The sequence below is a fragment of the Artibeus jamaicensis genome, unplaced genomic scaffold, assembly GCF_021234435.1.
Source record: "Artibeus jamaicensis isolate MK-2021 breed Jamaican fruit bat unplaced genomic scaffold, CSHL_Jam_final contig_354, whole genome shotgun sequence".
Lineage (NCBI taxonomy): Eukaryota > Metazoa > Chordata > Mammalia > Chiroptera > Phyllostomidae > Artibeus > Artibeus jamaicensis.
In genome coordinates, this window is record NW_026521803.1 from 38,853,976 (window position 1) to 38,868,445 (window position 14,470).

General features: G+C 45.5%; 1 protein-coding gene across 1 annotated transcript in view; it reads left to right on the forward strand.

Annotated features, from left to right (window-relative positions):
- Window positions 1–14,470, forward strand: part of PHLPP1 (PH domain and leucine rich repeat protein phosphatase 1) — a 173,916-nt gene that overhangs the window by 143,492 nt on the left and 15,954 nt on the right. Inside the window, exons 10-12 of the mRNA XM_053664180.1 lie at window positions 1,084–1,239; window positions 7,961–8,161; window positions 10,855–11,017. Coding sequence (XP_053520155.1) covers window positions 1,084–1,239; window positions 7,961–8,161; window positions 10,855–11,017 — 520 coding nt within the window. The remainder of the gene's footprint in view (window positions 1–1,083; window positions 1,240–7,960; window positions 8,162–10,854; window positions 11,018–14,470) is intronic.

Sequence of the window (14,470 nt, forward strand, 5' to 3'; positions counted from 1 at the left end):
GTCTTGTCACATTGGTGTCTAAACCTGCCAAGCCAGGCCTGTTAAATATTGTTAGTGTTGACTCGCATTGTCACAGTGCTGAAACGGGTTCTGGCATCTCCGTGAGCACAGAATCTCGTTTTGATGCTGAAAGTGAGTAAGGATACAGCTGGAACGTAGAGTGACTTTAACAGCTTCGGGTGGCGGTGGGAGAGGGAGCCTTGCTCTTAGCGGCGTGAATGCATCCTCACTGTACCGCAGTGCTGGGCCCCTTGTAACCCCAGTTCCCCACACTTCCCAGATTTCTGTGTTTAAACCCAGAGTTCATTTTATTCTGTACAGCTGTTGAAGGCCCCAGTGGTCATAGAGTGGACCTCCATGCAGGTCTGATAGCCTCCGGAAGAAGCACAGCCAAGCTTCTGAAGAGCTCTTTAAGGCTCAGCAGAGAATAGTGGATGAAGTGCATTCTGTTCTCTTCAAGGGAGAGTGTCTACTGTGGTCTAGCATTAGACCAAAGAGAAAGCAAAAACGTACAGTCGTAGGGAAGTGGGGAAAGGGCGAACTAATTGATTGTGAAATGCAGAGGAGGAAAATGTAACATTTTTTCAGTTGGCATTTGTAAAAGATTAATTAGATAGACTAACCCTTTATGGAACATTGATCCTGTGAGATAAAAACTGCTTGACTGCATTTATTTAGAATCTGTTGTAAGTAAGACATCCTGTGTTTCACAGTGACACAGGACACAAGCCCTGCCTTCAGCAGCCCACACCTTTCGATGCTTGCCATGTGCACCTCAGATTAGACTGCTGTCTTCAGAATCTTCTCCTAAGAAACCTGTCTTACTCATTTGCTAAGTAGCTTCTTTGTGAACTATTCCTTCTCATAGTTTTTCTCACTTTGTTTTTTCGAAAGTATGGGAAATGTTGAAATATGACCAGCTCCAAGTTGGAGCTTCTGGTAAAATGAATTTGCAGTTGCTGTGAATGAATTTGTGTGTTTTGGAGAGATCATTGCCAGTATTCTCCTACTCCTGTTGGTTTTTTCATCTTTATCCCAGATGAGCTCTAAGTAAGTTTCCTTTTTCTGTCCCTGTTGGCACAGCCTGTTCTGTAACAGCAGTCTCCGGAAGCTGCTGGCGGGGCACAACCAGCTGGCGCGGCTGCCCGAGCGGCTGGAGAGCACCTCCGTGGAGGTGCTGGACGTGCAGCACAACCTGCTCCTGGAGCTGCCGCCCAGCCTTCTGATGAAGGCCGACAGGTAAGGAAGGCGCCCTTGGTTGGGTGATGCGTCCTGCTGTAAACGGCCCCTCGTTAGCATTCTTGTCTCGTGACCTGGGGCATTCGTGTGGACGTTTGGAGTGTCTGTCTCTCTGAATCTATGAAGAAAATGGCTTGCCATCCACTCCTCTGGCCTGGCCATGTTGTGGGGGTAGAGTGGGGAATCGCTTCTAGAGACTTCATTAATTTCACTGCCCTCTGGAGAGAAGTGGGTGGGTGGAGATGCTCAAGGACGAGAAGCTGGCTGACTCTTCAGAACGATGCCGGCTGCTCAAGCTAACCTTAATTATCGTGTGAGTCTCCGTTCTGGCTGTCACACGTTTGTGACTCTGCGTGAGAGTCAAGGCAAGTAGGCTTGCCTTGAGTTGGCTTAGTTCTCTGGTTGTTTGGGTTTTGGGGTTTTTTTTAGCCAGTTCTTATCTTTACCATAGTTTTTCCCTCACATTAAATTTACTTTTTTTTTAAACAGAATTTTCCTAACTTTGTTTCTCTAAGTATTTAAAGAAATTACCTTGATTTGAGGAGGAGGCTGGTGCTCTCAGGCAGAGAGGATTATGAAGGGGGCGGGTAAATCAGTTCTATTTCCAACAACGTTCCTGTGTTATCTCACTTGTCAGAAGACAAGAAAAACAACCTTTTATGACTATCTCCAAACTATTCATGGCTTCTTAAAGTGTTAATACTTCTACTTTCTCCCCTTTTCAAAACCTAAATTATCGAGGTTTTATTTACCTAAATTAAAATACACACACACATGACTTAGATTCCGGAAAATGTAGAGACACTGCATAGTTGGTTTGTTGAATTCGGAGGAAGGAGCACACTAGTGCTGACGATCGTAGGAGTGGGTCAGCCCAGAAAACACGAAGTTCAAGTATTGCAGAGGGTCTGGAAGCTTCCAGGGCACTGCCAGGGAAACACGCACTGCTGGACACAGCAGAAGACTCTTTCTCGGGGGTTTTCTGTTACTCTGGATCTTGGCTGCTAAAACCAGTACCTCGGGTTGAGTCACGTGTACAGTCTGTTAAAGGCTGTGGCTTCAGAACGGGTGGCGGGGAATTGTGTTCGGAAACCAAACAGGAGCAAGGAGTCTCCTCTGAATTGATGGCATTTGCACGTCTCTCCACTTCCCTCTGAAAGCTGCAGACCAGTTTTATTAAAATCCCTAGGACTTAAATCAGGGATTTCAGTTTATGGATTTACTCTCCATGTTCATCTTTGAGTTTCGTTTTAACTTGCTTTTTACTGGCAAGTTAAAAATGTAGATAGATGTGCAGTATGATAGGGCGTATGTTGCTGAAAGGTTGACTTTGCATTTGATCTTATGACCAGATTGGGATCTGGTTCTGTGGGGGAACGGACAGACAGGCTAATCTGGATCTTACTGGCCTCGGTCTCTCCTCTTACCTCTGTTTGCTTAGAATTAAAGGTTTTCTTGATGGAAACCCCCCAAAGAATTTCAGATAATCAGTTTTCATCAACAGATGGGCAGGCGTGGGGGCTGATATTCCCCAGGGGTCGCCGGAGTGGATGGAGGAGGTATTGCCATCCTTCTGTTCTTCCCGAAATCTTGGCACTGACTTCGTATCCATCTTGCGTCTGTACACGCATTTGATGGCCAGAGAGCAGCTCCGGATGAGCTCACTCAAATGAACAGAGTCCCCTTAAAGGAGAGGCACAGGTTCCCCTTGTGGGACGATATTAGCATCTGTTTTTCTCCCGGTTAGAACAGTGCAGGGCATTTTCGGGGGTGGTTGGGGATGGGGGGGCTGCACAAATGAAGTACGTGCTAATTAATAGATATCCCCAGAGTATTAGTCACTTTACAGATCGTGAGTTTCAGTGACTCAGACAGAACATGTGTAAATATCAAGGGCCCTAAAAGGGAACAGCAGATTTGGGAGAGCATGATTGATTGACTGTGAAAACTGGTGCCTTTTGGCAAAGATAGGTATTTCCGGCATTTTGAAGAGCTATGTGGCCTAAACGTTTTTGTTTTTGTTTTTAAAGCTGTCTTGTGAAGGTCTAATTTTTTGAGAGCCACAGTAGAATAAAACAATGTTTCTCAAAACGTGTTTTTAGAATCCTCTAGATTACTTACTAAACATGCAGCTTCCTGGCCCTTACCGCTCTCCCACTGGCTCACCTGGCCAGTCACCAGGATTTGTATTTCTCTAGATTTTGAGACCTTCCCCTGACCTACCTAATATGACTGTCTGGGGGGCTGAAGTTGGGAATCGCGTGCCTTCTGCAAGGCAGGCACAGTCACTTCTGGGTGTTTTTGCCAAACCATCACCTTACTCTAGTGGTGATAAAACCTAAATCGAAAGATACTCTACAAAACAGCGGCCTGATACTTTTCAAATGTGTCAAGGTCACTTGAGACAGACAAGGCTGATTAGAGGAGACTAAGAGGGCATGAAAATGAAATGCCACCTGGGTCCCTGGATCGGATCCTGGACCAGATAGAGGATGTCATTGGAATAATGGAAGAAATTAGGATATGGTCTTAAACAATTATACATCATTTTTGAAATTATTTTTTCAAGTTCTTCTCAAACAATTCTTATATTTGTATAACTTTTGTTCCTTTGTGTTACTGCCATGATCCTTATTGCCCAAGCCAGGCAGATATTCAGACCTTCCAAAATAACAGTCAGCAGACTTGCTGGACTGGCATTCACACATCCTTCACTTGCCATCCCCACCATTAGGTGGTGTTCCGAGATGATCGGTAACGGGGCTTCTTTTTCAAACTCGTTAGTGGAGTACAACATGTAATCTACCAGCAGTTAAAAAGATTAAATAGGATAGAAAATAGCTGTGTAAGAGTGAAGTTGAACATAGTTTCGTGAGACTTTGGTTTCAGTCCACATACACGTTTGGCGTGTGCGCTGTGCTGGTCATGGAGTCTGCGTTTCGTGCTCTTGGTCGCCATCAGAACAAATGGGAAAGCCCTTGCTTTTAAGAGCTGTCGGCCTTATGAAATGGATGAACTTGTCAGAAGGGCTGTGCTGTAAAAGACGGTTGAACTGGAGGTGGCGGGCACACAGCAGTACAGTATGCAGGCCTCGTATTGTAGAATTGTATACTTGAAACCTCTGTGATTCTATTAACCAAAGCTAGACCAATACATTTATTAAAAATTAAAGAAAAAAGACAAGTGGTAGGGAATTCAGATTGTTTTTGCTTGACATTTCTGGAACATTTTGGGGCCAAAATAAAAATAGAAGAGTTTTGCTGGGCTTAGAACCTTAACCTTTTGTGTCTTTAGTAGACTGCAAGTCCCAGTACAGATCTCCTGGAAAAAACACTTAAACGCAGAGTACCTGGTATGCCTACAGATAGGTTACTCTGTTGTACCAAATCCAGTGCTTCGTTTCAGGGATAGTTTGGCTGTAAAATTTACGGGTATGCTGGAAATTACTAAAAAGCAATTAAAAACAAAACCAAAGAAAAAAACTAGAAGAACCAGAGATGGACAGAATGTGCCAAGGGAAGAACAGAATTATTGCTCAAGAAGCAAGGAGTGGATTTATCTCACTGTTCTTGTGGGCAGCTTCCCAAGTGCATTAGGGTAGGAGCCGTGCATGGGTGGCTTTTCTCTGCAGCTTTTGCACTTCTGCTGAGGAAAGTTTTTGAGCACTGTGCTCTTTATGAAGTTACTTTAAGAATTGAGTTTGAAGTGTGGCTCCTGTGTGGTCTTCCTGCTACCCAGCGGGCATCCTGCTTGACCTCCAGCTTTTTTGGAGAGAAGGGGCTGTAAAAATGTCCTCGGGAAAATGTTTTATTATCATTATTTGAACCATTTGAATTCTGGAGAGGCCTGTTAGGGAATAGGGAATAGTGAACTGTCCAGGTCTGCGTTTTATTTCTGGCTCTGTCACTAATTACTTCATTGCCCAGCAGTGCGACTTTTCTCAGCTCCGGTTTCTGTCCTCTGTGAAGTGGGCGGGGCCCATCTCCAGGAAAATGGGAGAGTCAAATGAAATAGAAAATAGGAACGAGCTGTGGTTTCTAGAAAGCACATTGCACATGAGAGGAAAGCGGTGATATGGTGCTCCTTCTAATTAGAGCAAGAGGGTTGCATAGTGAGGGTTGTATGGGTGAGCTGTCTCTTGGCGCGTGAAATGGCATTTTATGCAAAAATCTGTAAGAAGAAGCTTAATGAGGTTATCACATCCTGTTGAGGTTGAGGCCAAATTCAGTGCTTTAGGATTTTAGTTGAAAGCAGGTTGTGGAGTTGTATACCCTATATATTGAGTCAAACTATTAAATTTTGCAAAATCAAAGTAGCTGTTCATTCTGGTGGAAATACAACACCTACGTGAAACCCATTTAATTTGCGTCATGAGACGTTGTAAGGTTGTGGGACAAGTGTTTTCTGTTTAGGAGAATGAGTACTGAATTTAATTTTCCTGAGACCGTTATAATAAAAAATCTTTTTAGCCTGGTTATTTGCTTTCTGCCCATTGACTAACAAGGTGACTCGGTCAGTCAGGCTTTATTCAGTACGAATGAAACCCTTTGGAACCAGCCAGTGTCTCTCCAGTTCAGTTTTATTCCTGGAGTGGTTGGAGGGGGGGGGGGGGGCTCTTTGCCCCTCGGGTTTCCCATAAAGGGTATACAGCTCCTTTAGTACAGGCAGATTCAACAAGAGTAGAGATCAGGTCTTTCTGGAAATCACTGCTTCTCCTTCATTCAGGTGGCGTGAATGGTTTTTAAAGTTCCTTCTGCAGCTTTCTAGATGAACATTCACTTGCTAATCTTTTCTCCTTTCAAAAGAATACTTCCTCTTTTTCTGGCCTAAACATAGGCAGGCACTTATAAGTTAATTTCTCCCTTTTTCCCTGTTGTCTATAACTGCATGTTTCCTAGAGAATTGTGTTTCAATGAGATTGTCAGTTTCCCAGCCAGCTCCAGTTCATGATATTTTGGGACAATACATATTAACTGTTTCTAATTCTGTACTGAAGCAATTCCTAACAGGGCATTTAAGCCAGGTCATAGAAATGGGACCCGAAGACACAGCCTAATAAAAACCCTCTGAAGGACTGGTGCCGAAGCTGGTTTCCTTCCTAGTTCAACACCATTTCAGAAACTGCACGGATGACCTTTATTTTCTTCTCCGCAGCACACACGACTGTAATTTCCCATGACTATTTATGGCCTGTACAGCCCTTCTCTAACTTCCTTTTTTTCCTCTTTAATGTCAACAGAATACGTGTGTCTTTAATGGAAAATGTTCTATTTTGGGGAAGCCGCTTTCCTCGGACAGTGGTGGAGTTGGGTGTGCAGCCGGTAGGGGTCGTGGGACTGGTTGTTACGTTAGGGGACTGAGAGCTGGGGCTGGCAGCCCTGGTGGTGACTCACAAACGCAAAGGCTTCTTTTTGTCCAAGATTAAAAATAACTGCACCTCGTATTTCATATTCTTTTTCTTTTTTAAGGAAGATTTTATTGTTTTTCCCAAACATAAGACAGGAGGATAGTCCTGAATTGGATGCCGAAATTTCAGACCCAATTTTAAAAGAAGAGAGTGGAGGTTCATTAACAGAGTGAGGAGTCAGGGCAGCCTTGACCTTGAGAGTGTGGCAGGTGGGTCCTGTGGGCTGAACACTCTCCCTGTGCCGGCGGCTGCAGCTTCCCCTTGGGACACACACCCAGTGCGAGACAACCTGCAAGCCACACGCGGTTCCTGCTCTGTCCTCCCCTTCCCTTCCAAATGATGTGGACCTGACCACAGCAAGGGGGCTGTTTCGGTTCTGCAGCTTTGCATTTTGCGTTTATCTGTCTCGCAGTAACAGCAGGATTGCTGGTTTTGACCGTTTTAGTTAGGTATAAAAACATGCTCTCATTTGAATAACCAGTTGCATATATATGTTATATATATGTTATTTACTTGCTTTACATGTAATGTAAAAAATTTTGAAGAATACTATAGAAACAGAGAAGGGGCCAAATTATAAGGGTAGCAGTGATGAGTTTTCTCAAAGTGAGCACACTCGTGTGCCCAGCACCCAGGTCAGGAAGGAGGACGTGGTGTCGGAATAACCGAAAGCCCCTCCTAGACACTGCTTCCTCCCCCCCTACTTCTACTGCCATGGACTCGTTTGCCCTGATTCTCAGCTCCGTCCGTAGTGACGGCCTCACGCAGCACGTGCATCGTTCTCCTATTTCTTTCCCTCGACGTTACGTGTGTGAGGCTTGGCCTGTTGCTTGTGTGGTTGTAATTCTTTATCACCCCAGCTTTGTGGTGTTCAGTTATCAGAGCAAACCAGCTCCTGCACTTGTGAGTCTAGTAAAATTTAACAACATCCTGACAAGGGCTTAGTCGCTATGTGATTTACTTGTGAGCTGATGTCTAATTGATTGATTACTCTGAACTCTTTAAAAAAAAATAGGTGATTGTTTTTCTCTTCCTTAAGACAAAATATTTGCTTTATCACCCTCTCCTCCACTCCCCATGAGCTATAAAATTAGTTACTTCCTCTCTCCTTTGTGCTTCCACAGAGATTGATTTCTGTCTCTCTGTATTTAACACGCACAGGTAGGCAGGTCAGGTGTCTCCATGCCTGCTAAAGCCAGATCCTGTCTTTAAACTCCTGTTTCCAGGCCCGGTTTCTAACACGCTAGGTTTTTGAGGCTTCTGGACCAGAGCTCTGGCTGACCAGCAGGACTTTGTTGCATTTGGTCATTGTAGCTTGAGGTTCCTGAATGCATCTGCGAACAAACTGGAAACCCTTCCTCCGGCCACACTTTCCGAAGAGACGAGCAGCGTCTTGCAGGAGTTGTACCTGACGAACAACAACCTCACGGACAAGTGCGTGCCCCTGTTGACCGGACACCCCCACCTGAAGATCCTGCACTTGGCCTACAACCGGCTCCAGAGCTTCCCAGCAAGGTGAGGATCGCAGCGGGGTGCTTTTCACTGTGTTTCTGGAAACGAATTCGCGGAGGGGAAGGCCACAGCCAAAACGTTCGTTTCGCAGATGATGCCAGGCTTGTTGCGTCCTGGTTCCTCCTCCCAGCTGTCTTTTCTGCGAGCCATGGTCGCCATTGCCCTAAGCAGAAACGCGTTGTGTTTTGAGTATGAGTGTATCCAAAGGCCCACTCACTAGCACATTCGTACGGTTGTGAAATAAGGTAATGTAGTTTAGCTGATGTATTTTTTTCTTTTGATTCTTTTTAACCAGTCAAATTAATTGTTAAAAAATTAACCTAATATGGTGGGTAGTAATTAGAACCTAAACAAGGAACCTGAAGGTCCTTAATTAGCTGCCAGCTCTTGTGTTTGTGCTTATGGTACAAGAAGCAAGGGTGGCCTGTGCAACCGTAGAAACTGGGTAACATTACAAACGAGGTCTGGCTCTCAGAAGATTCCATTTTTAATAATATTTTGAGGTAGATATCTAGCATCTACAACCAGTGGCACGGTGTCTGGTATTGAGGGAGTCCACGCACCAAGCCTGCCATGAAGGACTTGCCCCCCTTCCGTGCCGTGGGCACTCACTCATCCCACGAGTTGGGACTTGGAGAACATGCCCACACATCAGAGAAGCAAACCCTGATCCCTCTGGTGTTCTGCTGACTGCAGCCGAGCCCTGGGCCAACGCACAGCACTGGCACAGTCTCCCTCTGAGCTGCCGAGACCACCAGTTTGTTTAAACCCTCAGTAAGGAGGGCCCAGATACGCATCAGCTTCAAGTGCTGCTCTCTTGTTCGTAGTCTGTATTTATTTCTGTAGCTTTTCCTTCATTTAATGATAATGATTCAGTGTTTTTTTAACCTTCTGTGTACTTAACTATGGAATGAGGAGGTGATTTGTTGGCAAGAAAACATGACAGTCCCATAAGATAATATTTCTGAAAAGGCTCATTGTCCTATTTCAGATGGTGAATGCGTGAGCCCTCCAGGAAAAAAGATTGTCAAACTCAAAATCTGGGAGTGTCCCCTAGGGCCCCACATCAGTTGTAATCACCTGAGGTACAGAGAATTTTTTGTGCACCCCATGCAAACCCATCTGGCCTCGGTTCCTGCCTCCCCGGGGGCTGTGACGTGGCACAGTAGCTCCCCTGCAGACAGGCCTGGGGTTTACCTGCCTGCTTGAGCCTCTGCCTCACGGGAGGTCTGGCCTCAGGTCGACTCAGCCGGTGGAGCACAGCCCGCTCCCGCAGTCAGGGCCACCCCTCCACGTGCGGGGACATCACTTCCCGTAACTTCTTCCCTGGGCCTGATTTCTGTGCTCGCAGTCATTTCTCATGCCCCATTACCCCCTGATTTCTCCACGTTTCTTTTCGGGGTAGTCTGATAACGTATTCAAGTAATAGTCTTACCAATTCAGGCTGCTGTAAATGGATTGCTTCAGTCTTTGTATGTGGTGGTGTTTGTGGCACATCCTAGTACTAGGATGGATATTTACGCCATTAAAAGATCTGATTTCATAAGACAAGAACTTCGTTCTTGTTGTGCCCCAGGCCTATATTTATTTTCAGGGTAAGCAAATAATACAACTTTTATATGTGAGAGATGACGAAAGAAAAGTAATAAGCAGTTTCTTGCTAAAGTGTTTAAAGGTTTATTGTGGCAAGCAGAGGAGACACCGATAATTGTAACCTAAACGATCGGATTGCAAGTGCGAGGGACACTCACTGGGCACCTGGCACCCCCTGTGGTGGGGACAGGGAGCAGTGTCTGGTGGCGTGTGTGCCACGGGCTGTAGAGGTGGGGGGCGTGTTCCTCCAAATGTACAAGAAACACAGGACACCCTGATCCAGTAGTGTCCTTGTACTTGGTTGCTGTAGTTATCGATTCATATTATTAAAATTAAATATCGATTAAGAGTGGACAAGAAAAAGCATTGTGTAACGAGAGTGTTGGGTGACATCAGTTGCCAAGGTTAGGTCAGAGGGGTTCCTTCTTTGTGGCGGTTTGGGAGGGGTTGAGAGGACTCTCCTTGGGGCACAGCTTCGCTGTGGGTACTGCCAGCCGGTGGGGAGAGATGACTCAGACGACCTTCCACATCCGCTCCCCCGCAACCCAGCAGCTGTCATCGTGGTGACGGAGACAGCAGAGGAATTGGGGAGTGCAGTTTTAAGAGAGAATGTACCTTCGAGGTATAACCCTCTCCTCTCTCTGTTCTCCGAGTTTTCAGGGCCAATACAAAGGAACCCGGACTCTCCACCTAAGCTCTTTCAAAGCACTGATACTGGATTAGTGCTAACTTTTGACCTGTTTGAGCAGGATTTTCGTTGGCTTTTAGACTGAGCTACATAGCAAGGGGATTGTAGCCTGGCTAACTTAATTCACACGTACAGTTTTCCATGGAAAAGGCTGTCTGTTATTCTTCTTGTTGACAACTTGAAGAGTTCAAGTTTTTGTTTTGTGGTAGGAAAGGAGAAGTTAAAATACTTCGATACTCAAAAACAATAGTGAGAACAAAGTCTTATATGTTAGAATGACCATTGCAAGTGAATCTTTGAGGAATCTTCAAAATCATAATAAATTCCCCTTTCATTTTTACTATGTATTATTTTCTTTTTAATTCGCCTTACAATTATCTTTTGACTCCCTGCCCCATGGGTTTCCTCTTTGTAGTAAAATGGCCAAACTGGAGGAACTGGAAGAAGTCGACGTCAGCGGGAACAAACTGAAAGCCGTCCCCACGACCATCACCAACTGCCGGCGCCTGCACACCGTGGTCGCCCACTCCAACTGCATCGAGGCCTTTCCCGAGGTCATGCAGCTCCCGGAGATCAAGGTGTGTGGTTGGACCACCAAACTTCAGGCCTCGGGTCTGCAAAGAGAACCGCCTCTCACGCGGTCATCCGAGGCGCCTGCCCTGTGGTTGGACTTCTTCAGCATAGCCACTCTCAGTTGTCCTTGCCCCATCCTTTCTAGCCACTGAGCTACACTGTTGAGTGAGCAGAGGGTAAAAATTCCCCAAACAAAAACCACCAAACCAGGGTAGGGAAAATTATATGCACACCAGCGGTGTGACCTGAGGCTAGCCTCGTAGCCACCAGACTCTTCCCCCCTGTCTAGTGGTCTCACACCTGTCCTCCTCATGTACAGGCTCAAAGACGGAATCGGGTGTGACAGCAGTCTGAAAAACAACGTTATGACAGCACCCCCTCCCCTGCAGCTCCCCTCATTAAGAAGCACCCACCAGAGCCCCCGATGCACAGAAATCCCCTGCGCGGGTACAGCACCGTCAGTGCATTTCAGTTTAATGAAACTGGCGGAGCGGACCTTCCCGTCTGGCAGGCGAGGGGACTGGGCTGCTGATGCGTGGAGGGATCGGGCAGCGAGTCGGTGCGGTGTGTGTTGGTGCAAAAGTAGAAATTTTTTATTGCTGTAAAATGCAGTTCTTCATTTGCACCTTAGCATTCTGCTGTTCATCAGTTTTATGCTTAATGAAAAACTAATTCAGTGGTTTATAGACTCTGGAGTGTATTCTAGTCTCCTAATCAGGAACAAAAGCTGTCCTACTTAGCCATTCCTCACTTTTCTGGCACCTTCTGATGGAAACCTGATGTAGCAGACCTCTGAAGATACTTGAAATAGCATGCATAATTTTTTACGTCAGCAGTTTTTATACATTTGCCTGGTTGACATGTGCCTTACTTGACATATTGAGGCGTTTGGTGGCAGGTTGAAGGGCAGGAGGAGTGTGATGGGGGGGCGGGTGGGGGAATAAACCACATCAGAGACTCACTGGGACAACAGCACTGTGAGGAGGGGGTCAGAGGGAAGGGGGCTGAACTCGAAGCCAGGAAGCACCCACAGTCCTCCAAGGGGACCGGGATGGGGCCTGGACAGCGGTGAGTGGGGAGGGAACTGGCGGCAGTGAGTTCAAGACTGGTGGCCAAGTGGGCCCAGGCAGGGGTCGGTGCGTAAGCCCCGGCCCTAGGAGGACCTGCTGTCCCTTCGCCGGTGTTACCTGTGTGAGTGAATAGCCCGTGCCACTCAGTTCGTGCTTCGGCCGCTGCGAGAAGGAGCAGTTTGCACTGACATAGCTCGGGAAGTCGGAATCTGCAGGTCCTATTACGAAATATTGCCAACCAATGTTATCACATTTGGTAACGTTCTAAATGTCCTTAATCTCTTCCCGTAAGGCGTGCTCTGACCTGTGGATCCATTTCTGTCAGCCTCTTGTGTTTTAAGTTATCCACGCCTGCCAGTGCTTTAGCCAGTGTCTCAAAATTACCCCCTAGATTTTATTTGTACCATTTGTTATCGTAATGTGTACTGACTCTACCAACAGAATAGACTGTTATTAACCAATATTATCAAGTTTTCAGTAAAGTCAAGTTGACCATTTGTGCACCCATTATTTGTTATTAAAAAACAAAACAAAAATGAGGTGACCACTTCCTATTAGGAATGTTTAGGTTGAGTGAATTATTGTCCTTAAACTCAAATTACGAAGGTTACCAAAGGTGATGGGAGTGAAGGTATGGGATGAGTGTAATGGAATGAAACTGTACCTACTAATATGATCTTTATTAAAGTTTTTAATATTGATAATAGGCCTACAAGAAAAAATAGAATGTTAACACTAGTCGTGGTAGGATGCTAAATTTAAGGGCAAGTTTTCTGAACTTTTCTGTTGGTCCAACTTTTTGTAACAGGGTTATAATGCTCTTGTAATAAAGAGTACTTATTTAAAATCACAATATAATCTTGTTGCTACTATTTGGAAACGAGAGCATGAAACAATGTTTGTGAAACATTATATTCAATTTGTTTGAAGCCAGTTAATAATATATTTCTCCAAAAACAGAGGTTCTCATTTTACCCAGTCTCTACCCCTCCCCAATCCATTATACATTTAACTCGTCTAAGACTCTTTCTAGGATTTGGGCCTTTTTTTTTTTTTAACTTTTTTATTGATTATGCCATTACATTTGTTCTATTCCCCACCTCCATTCCCCTCCACCCTGCATACCCCTCCCCCACCATTTCCCCCTTTAGTTCATGAACACATGTCTCAAATTCTTTAGATTCTGTATTTCCCCTACTATTCTTACCCTCCCCCCTATCTATTTTCTATCTACTGTCTATGCTACTTATTTTCTGTACCTTCTCCCCCCTTCTCCTCCTCCCACTCCCCTGTTGCTAACCCTCCATGTGATCTTCATTTCTATGGTTCTGCTCCTGATCTAGCTGTCCTCTTAGTTGGCTTTTGTTTTAGGTGTGGTTCTTAATAACTGTGAGTTTGCTGTCCTTTCACTGTTCATCTTTTTTTATCTTCTTTTTCTTAGGTAAGTCCCTTTAACATTTCATATAATAAGGGCTTGGTGATGATGAACTCCTTGAATTTGATCTTATCTGAGAAGCACTTTATCTGTCCTTCCATTCTAAATGAAAACTTTGCTGGGTAGAGCAATCTTGGTTGTAGGTCTTTGGTTTTCATGACTTGGAATACCTCTTTCCAGCCCCTTCTTGCCTGTAAGGTGTCTTTTGAGAAATCTGCTGACAGTCTGATGGGAACTCCTTTGTAGGTGACTGTCCCCTTAGCTCTTGCTGCTTCTAGGATTCTCTCCTTCATTTTAATCTTGGCTAATGTAATGATGATGTGCCTTGGTGTGTACCTTCTTGGGTCCAACTTCTTTGGGACTCTCTGAGCTTCCTGGATTTCCTGGAAGTCTATTTCCTTTGCCAGATTGGGGAAATTCTCCTTTATTATTTGTTCAAATAAGTTTTCCACTGGTGGCTGTGCCTTTCCCCCTTCTAGTACTGATTTGGGCCACTTTTAAGATTCTGAAACTCTTGGAAAAAATTGGCTTTCAAATTATCCAAAGGTTTTTAATAGGCTCTTCAGGGCATTTTTTAGAATTAGAGTAAGGTGCCCGCTCAACCCGGATTGAGCGCTTTCCCTCCATCCTGCTAAACCGAGGGCCACACTCCCGTCCAGAGAAACGACCAGCCGCTCTCGTTCTCCCGGGTGCACAGTGAGCCCTGTGCCCTGGCTCCCTGCTCCCACAGCAGAAGCCCAACCCCCACCGTTAGGGGTTCACCTCCCTGGGGCCTGACGTGGGTCTCGTGAGAAAGGAGGTATTCCCATTCACAGGTAACAGGAAATCCATGTTCTTTAAAAACATTTTTTATTGTTGTATTATACTTGTCCCAGTCTGCCTCCCCCCCCCCACCGCCTGGCTCTCCCCTGCCCCGCCAGCCCCCCCCCCCCCCCCCCCCACAGCCAGTCCCC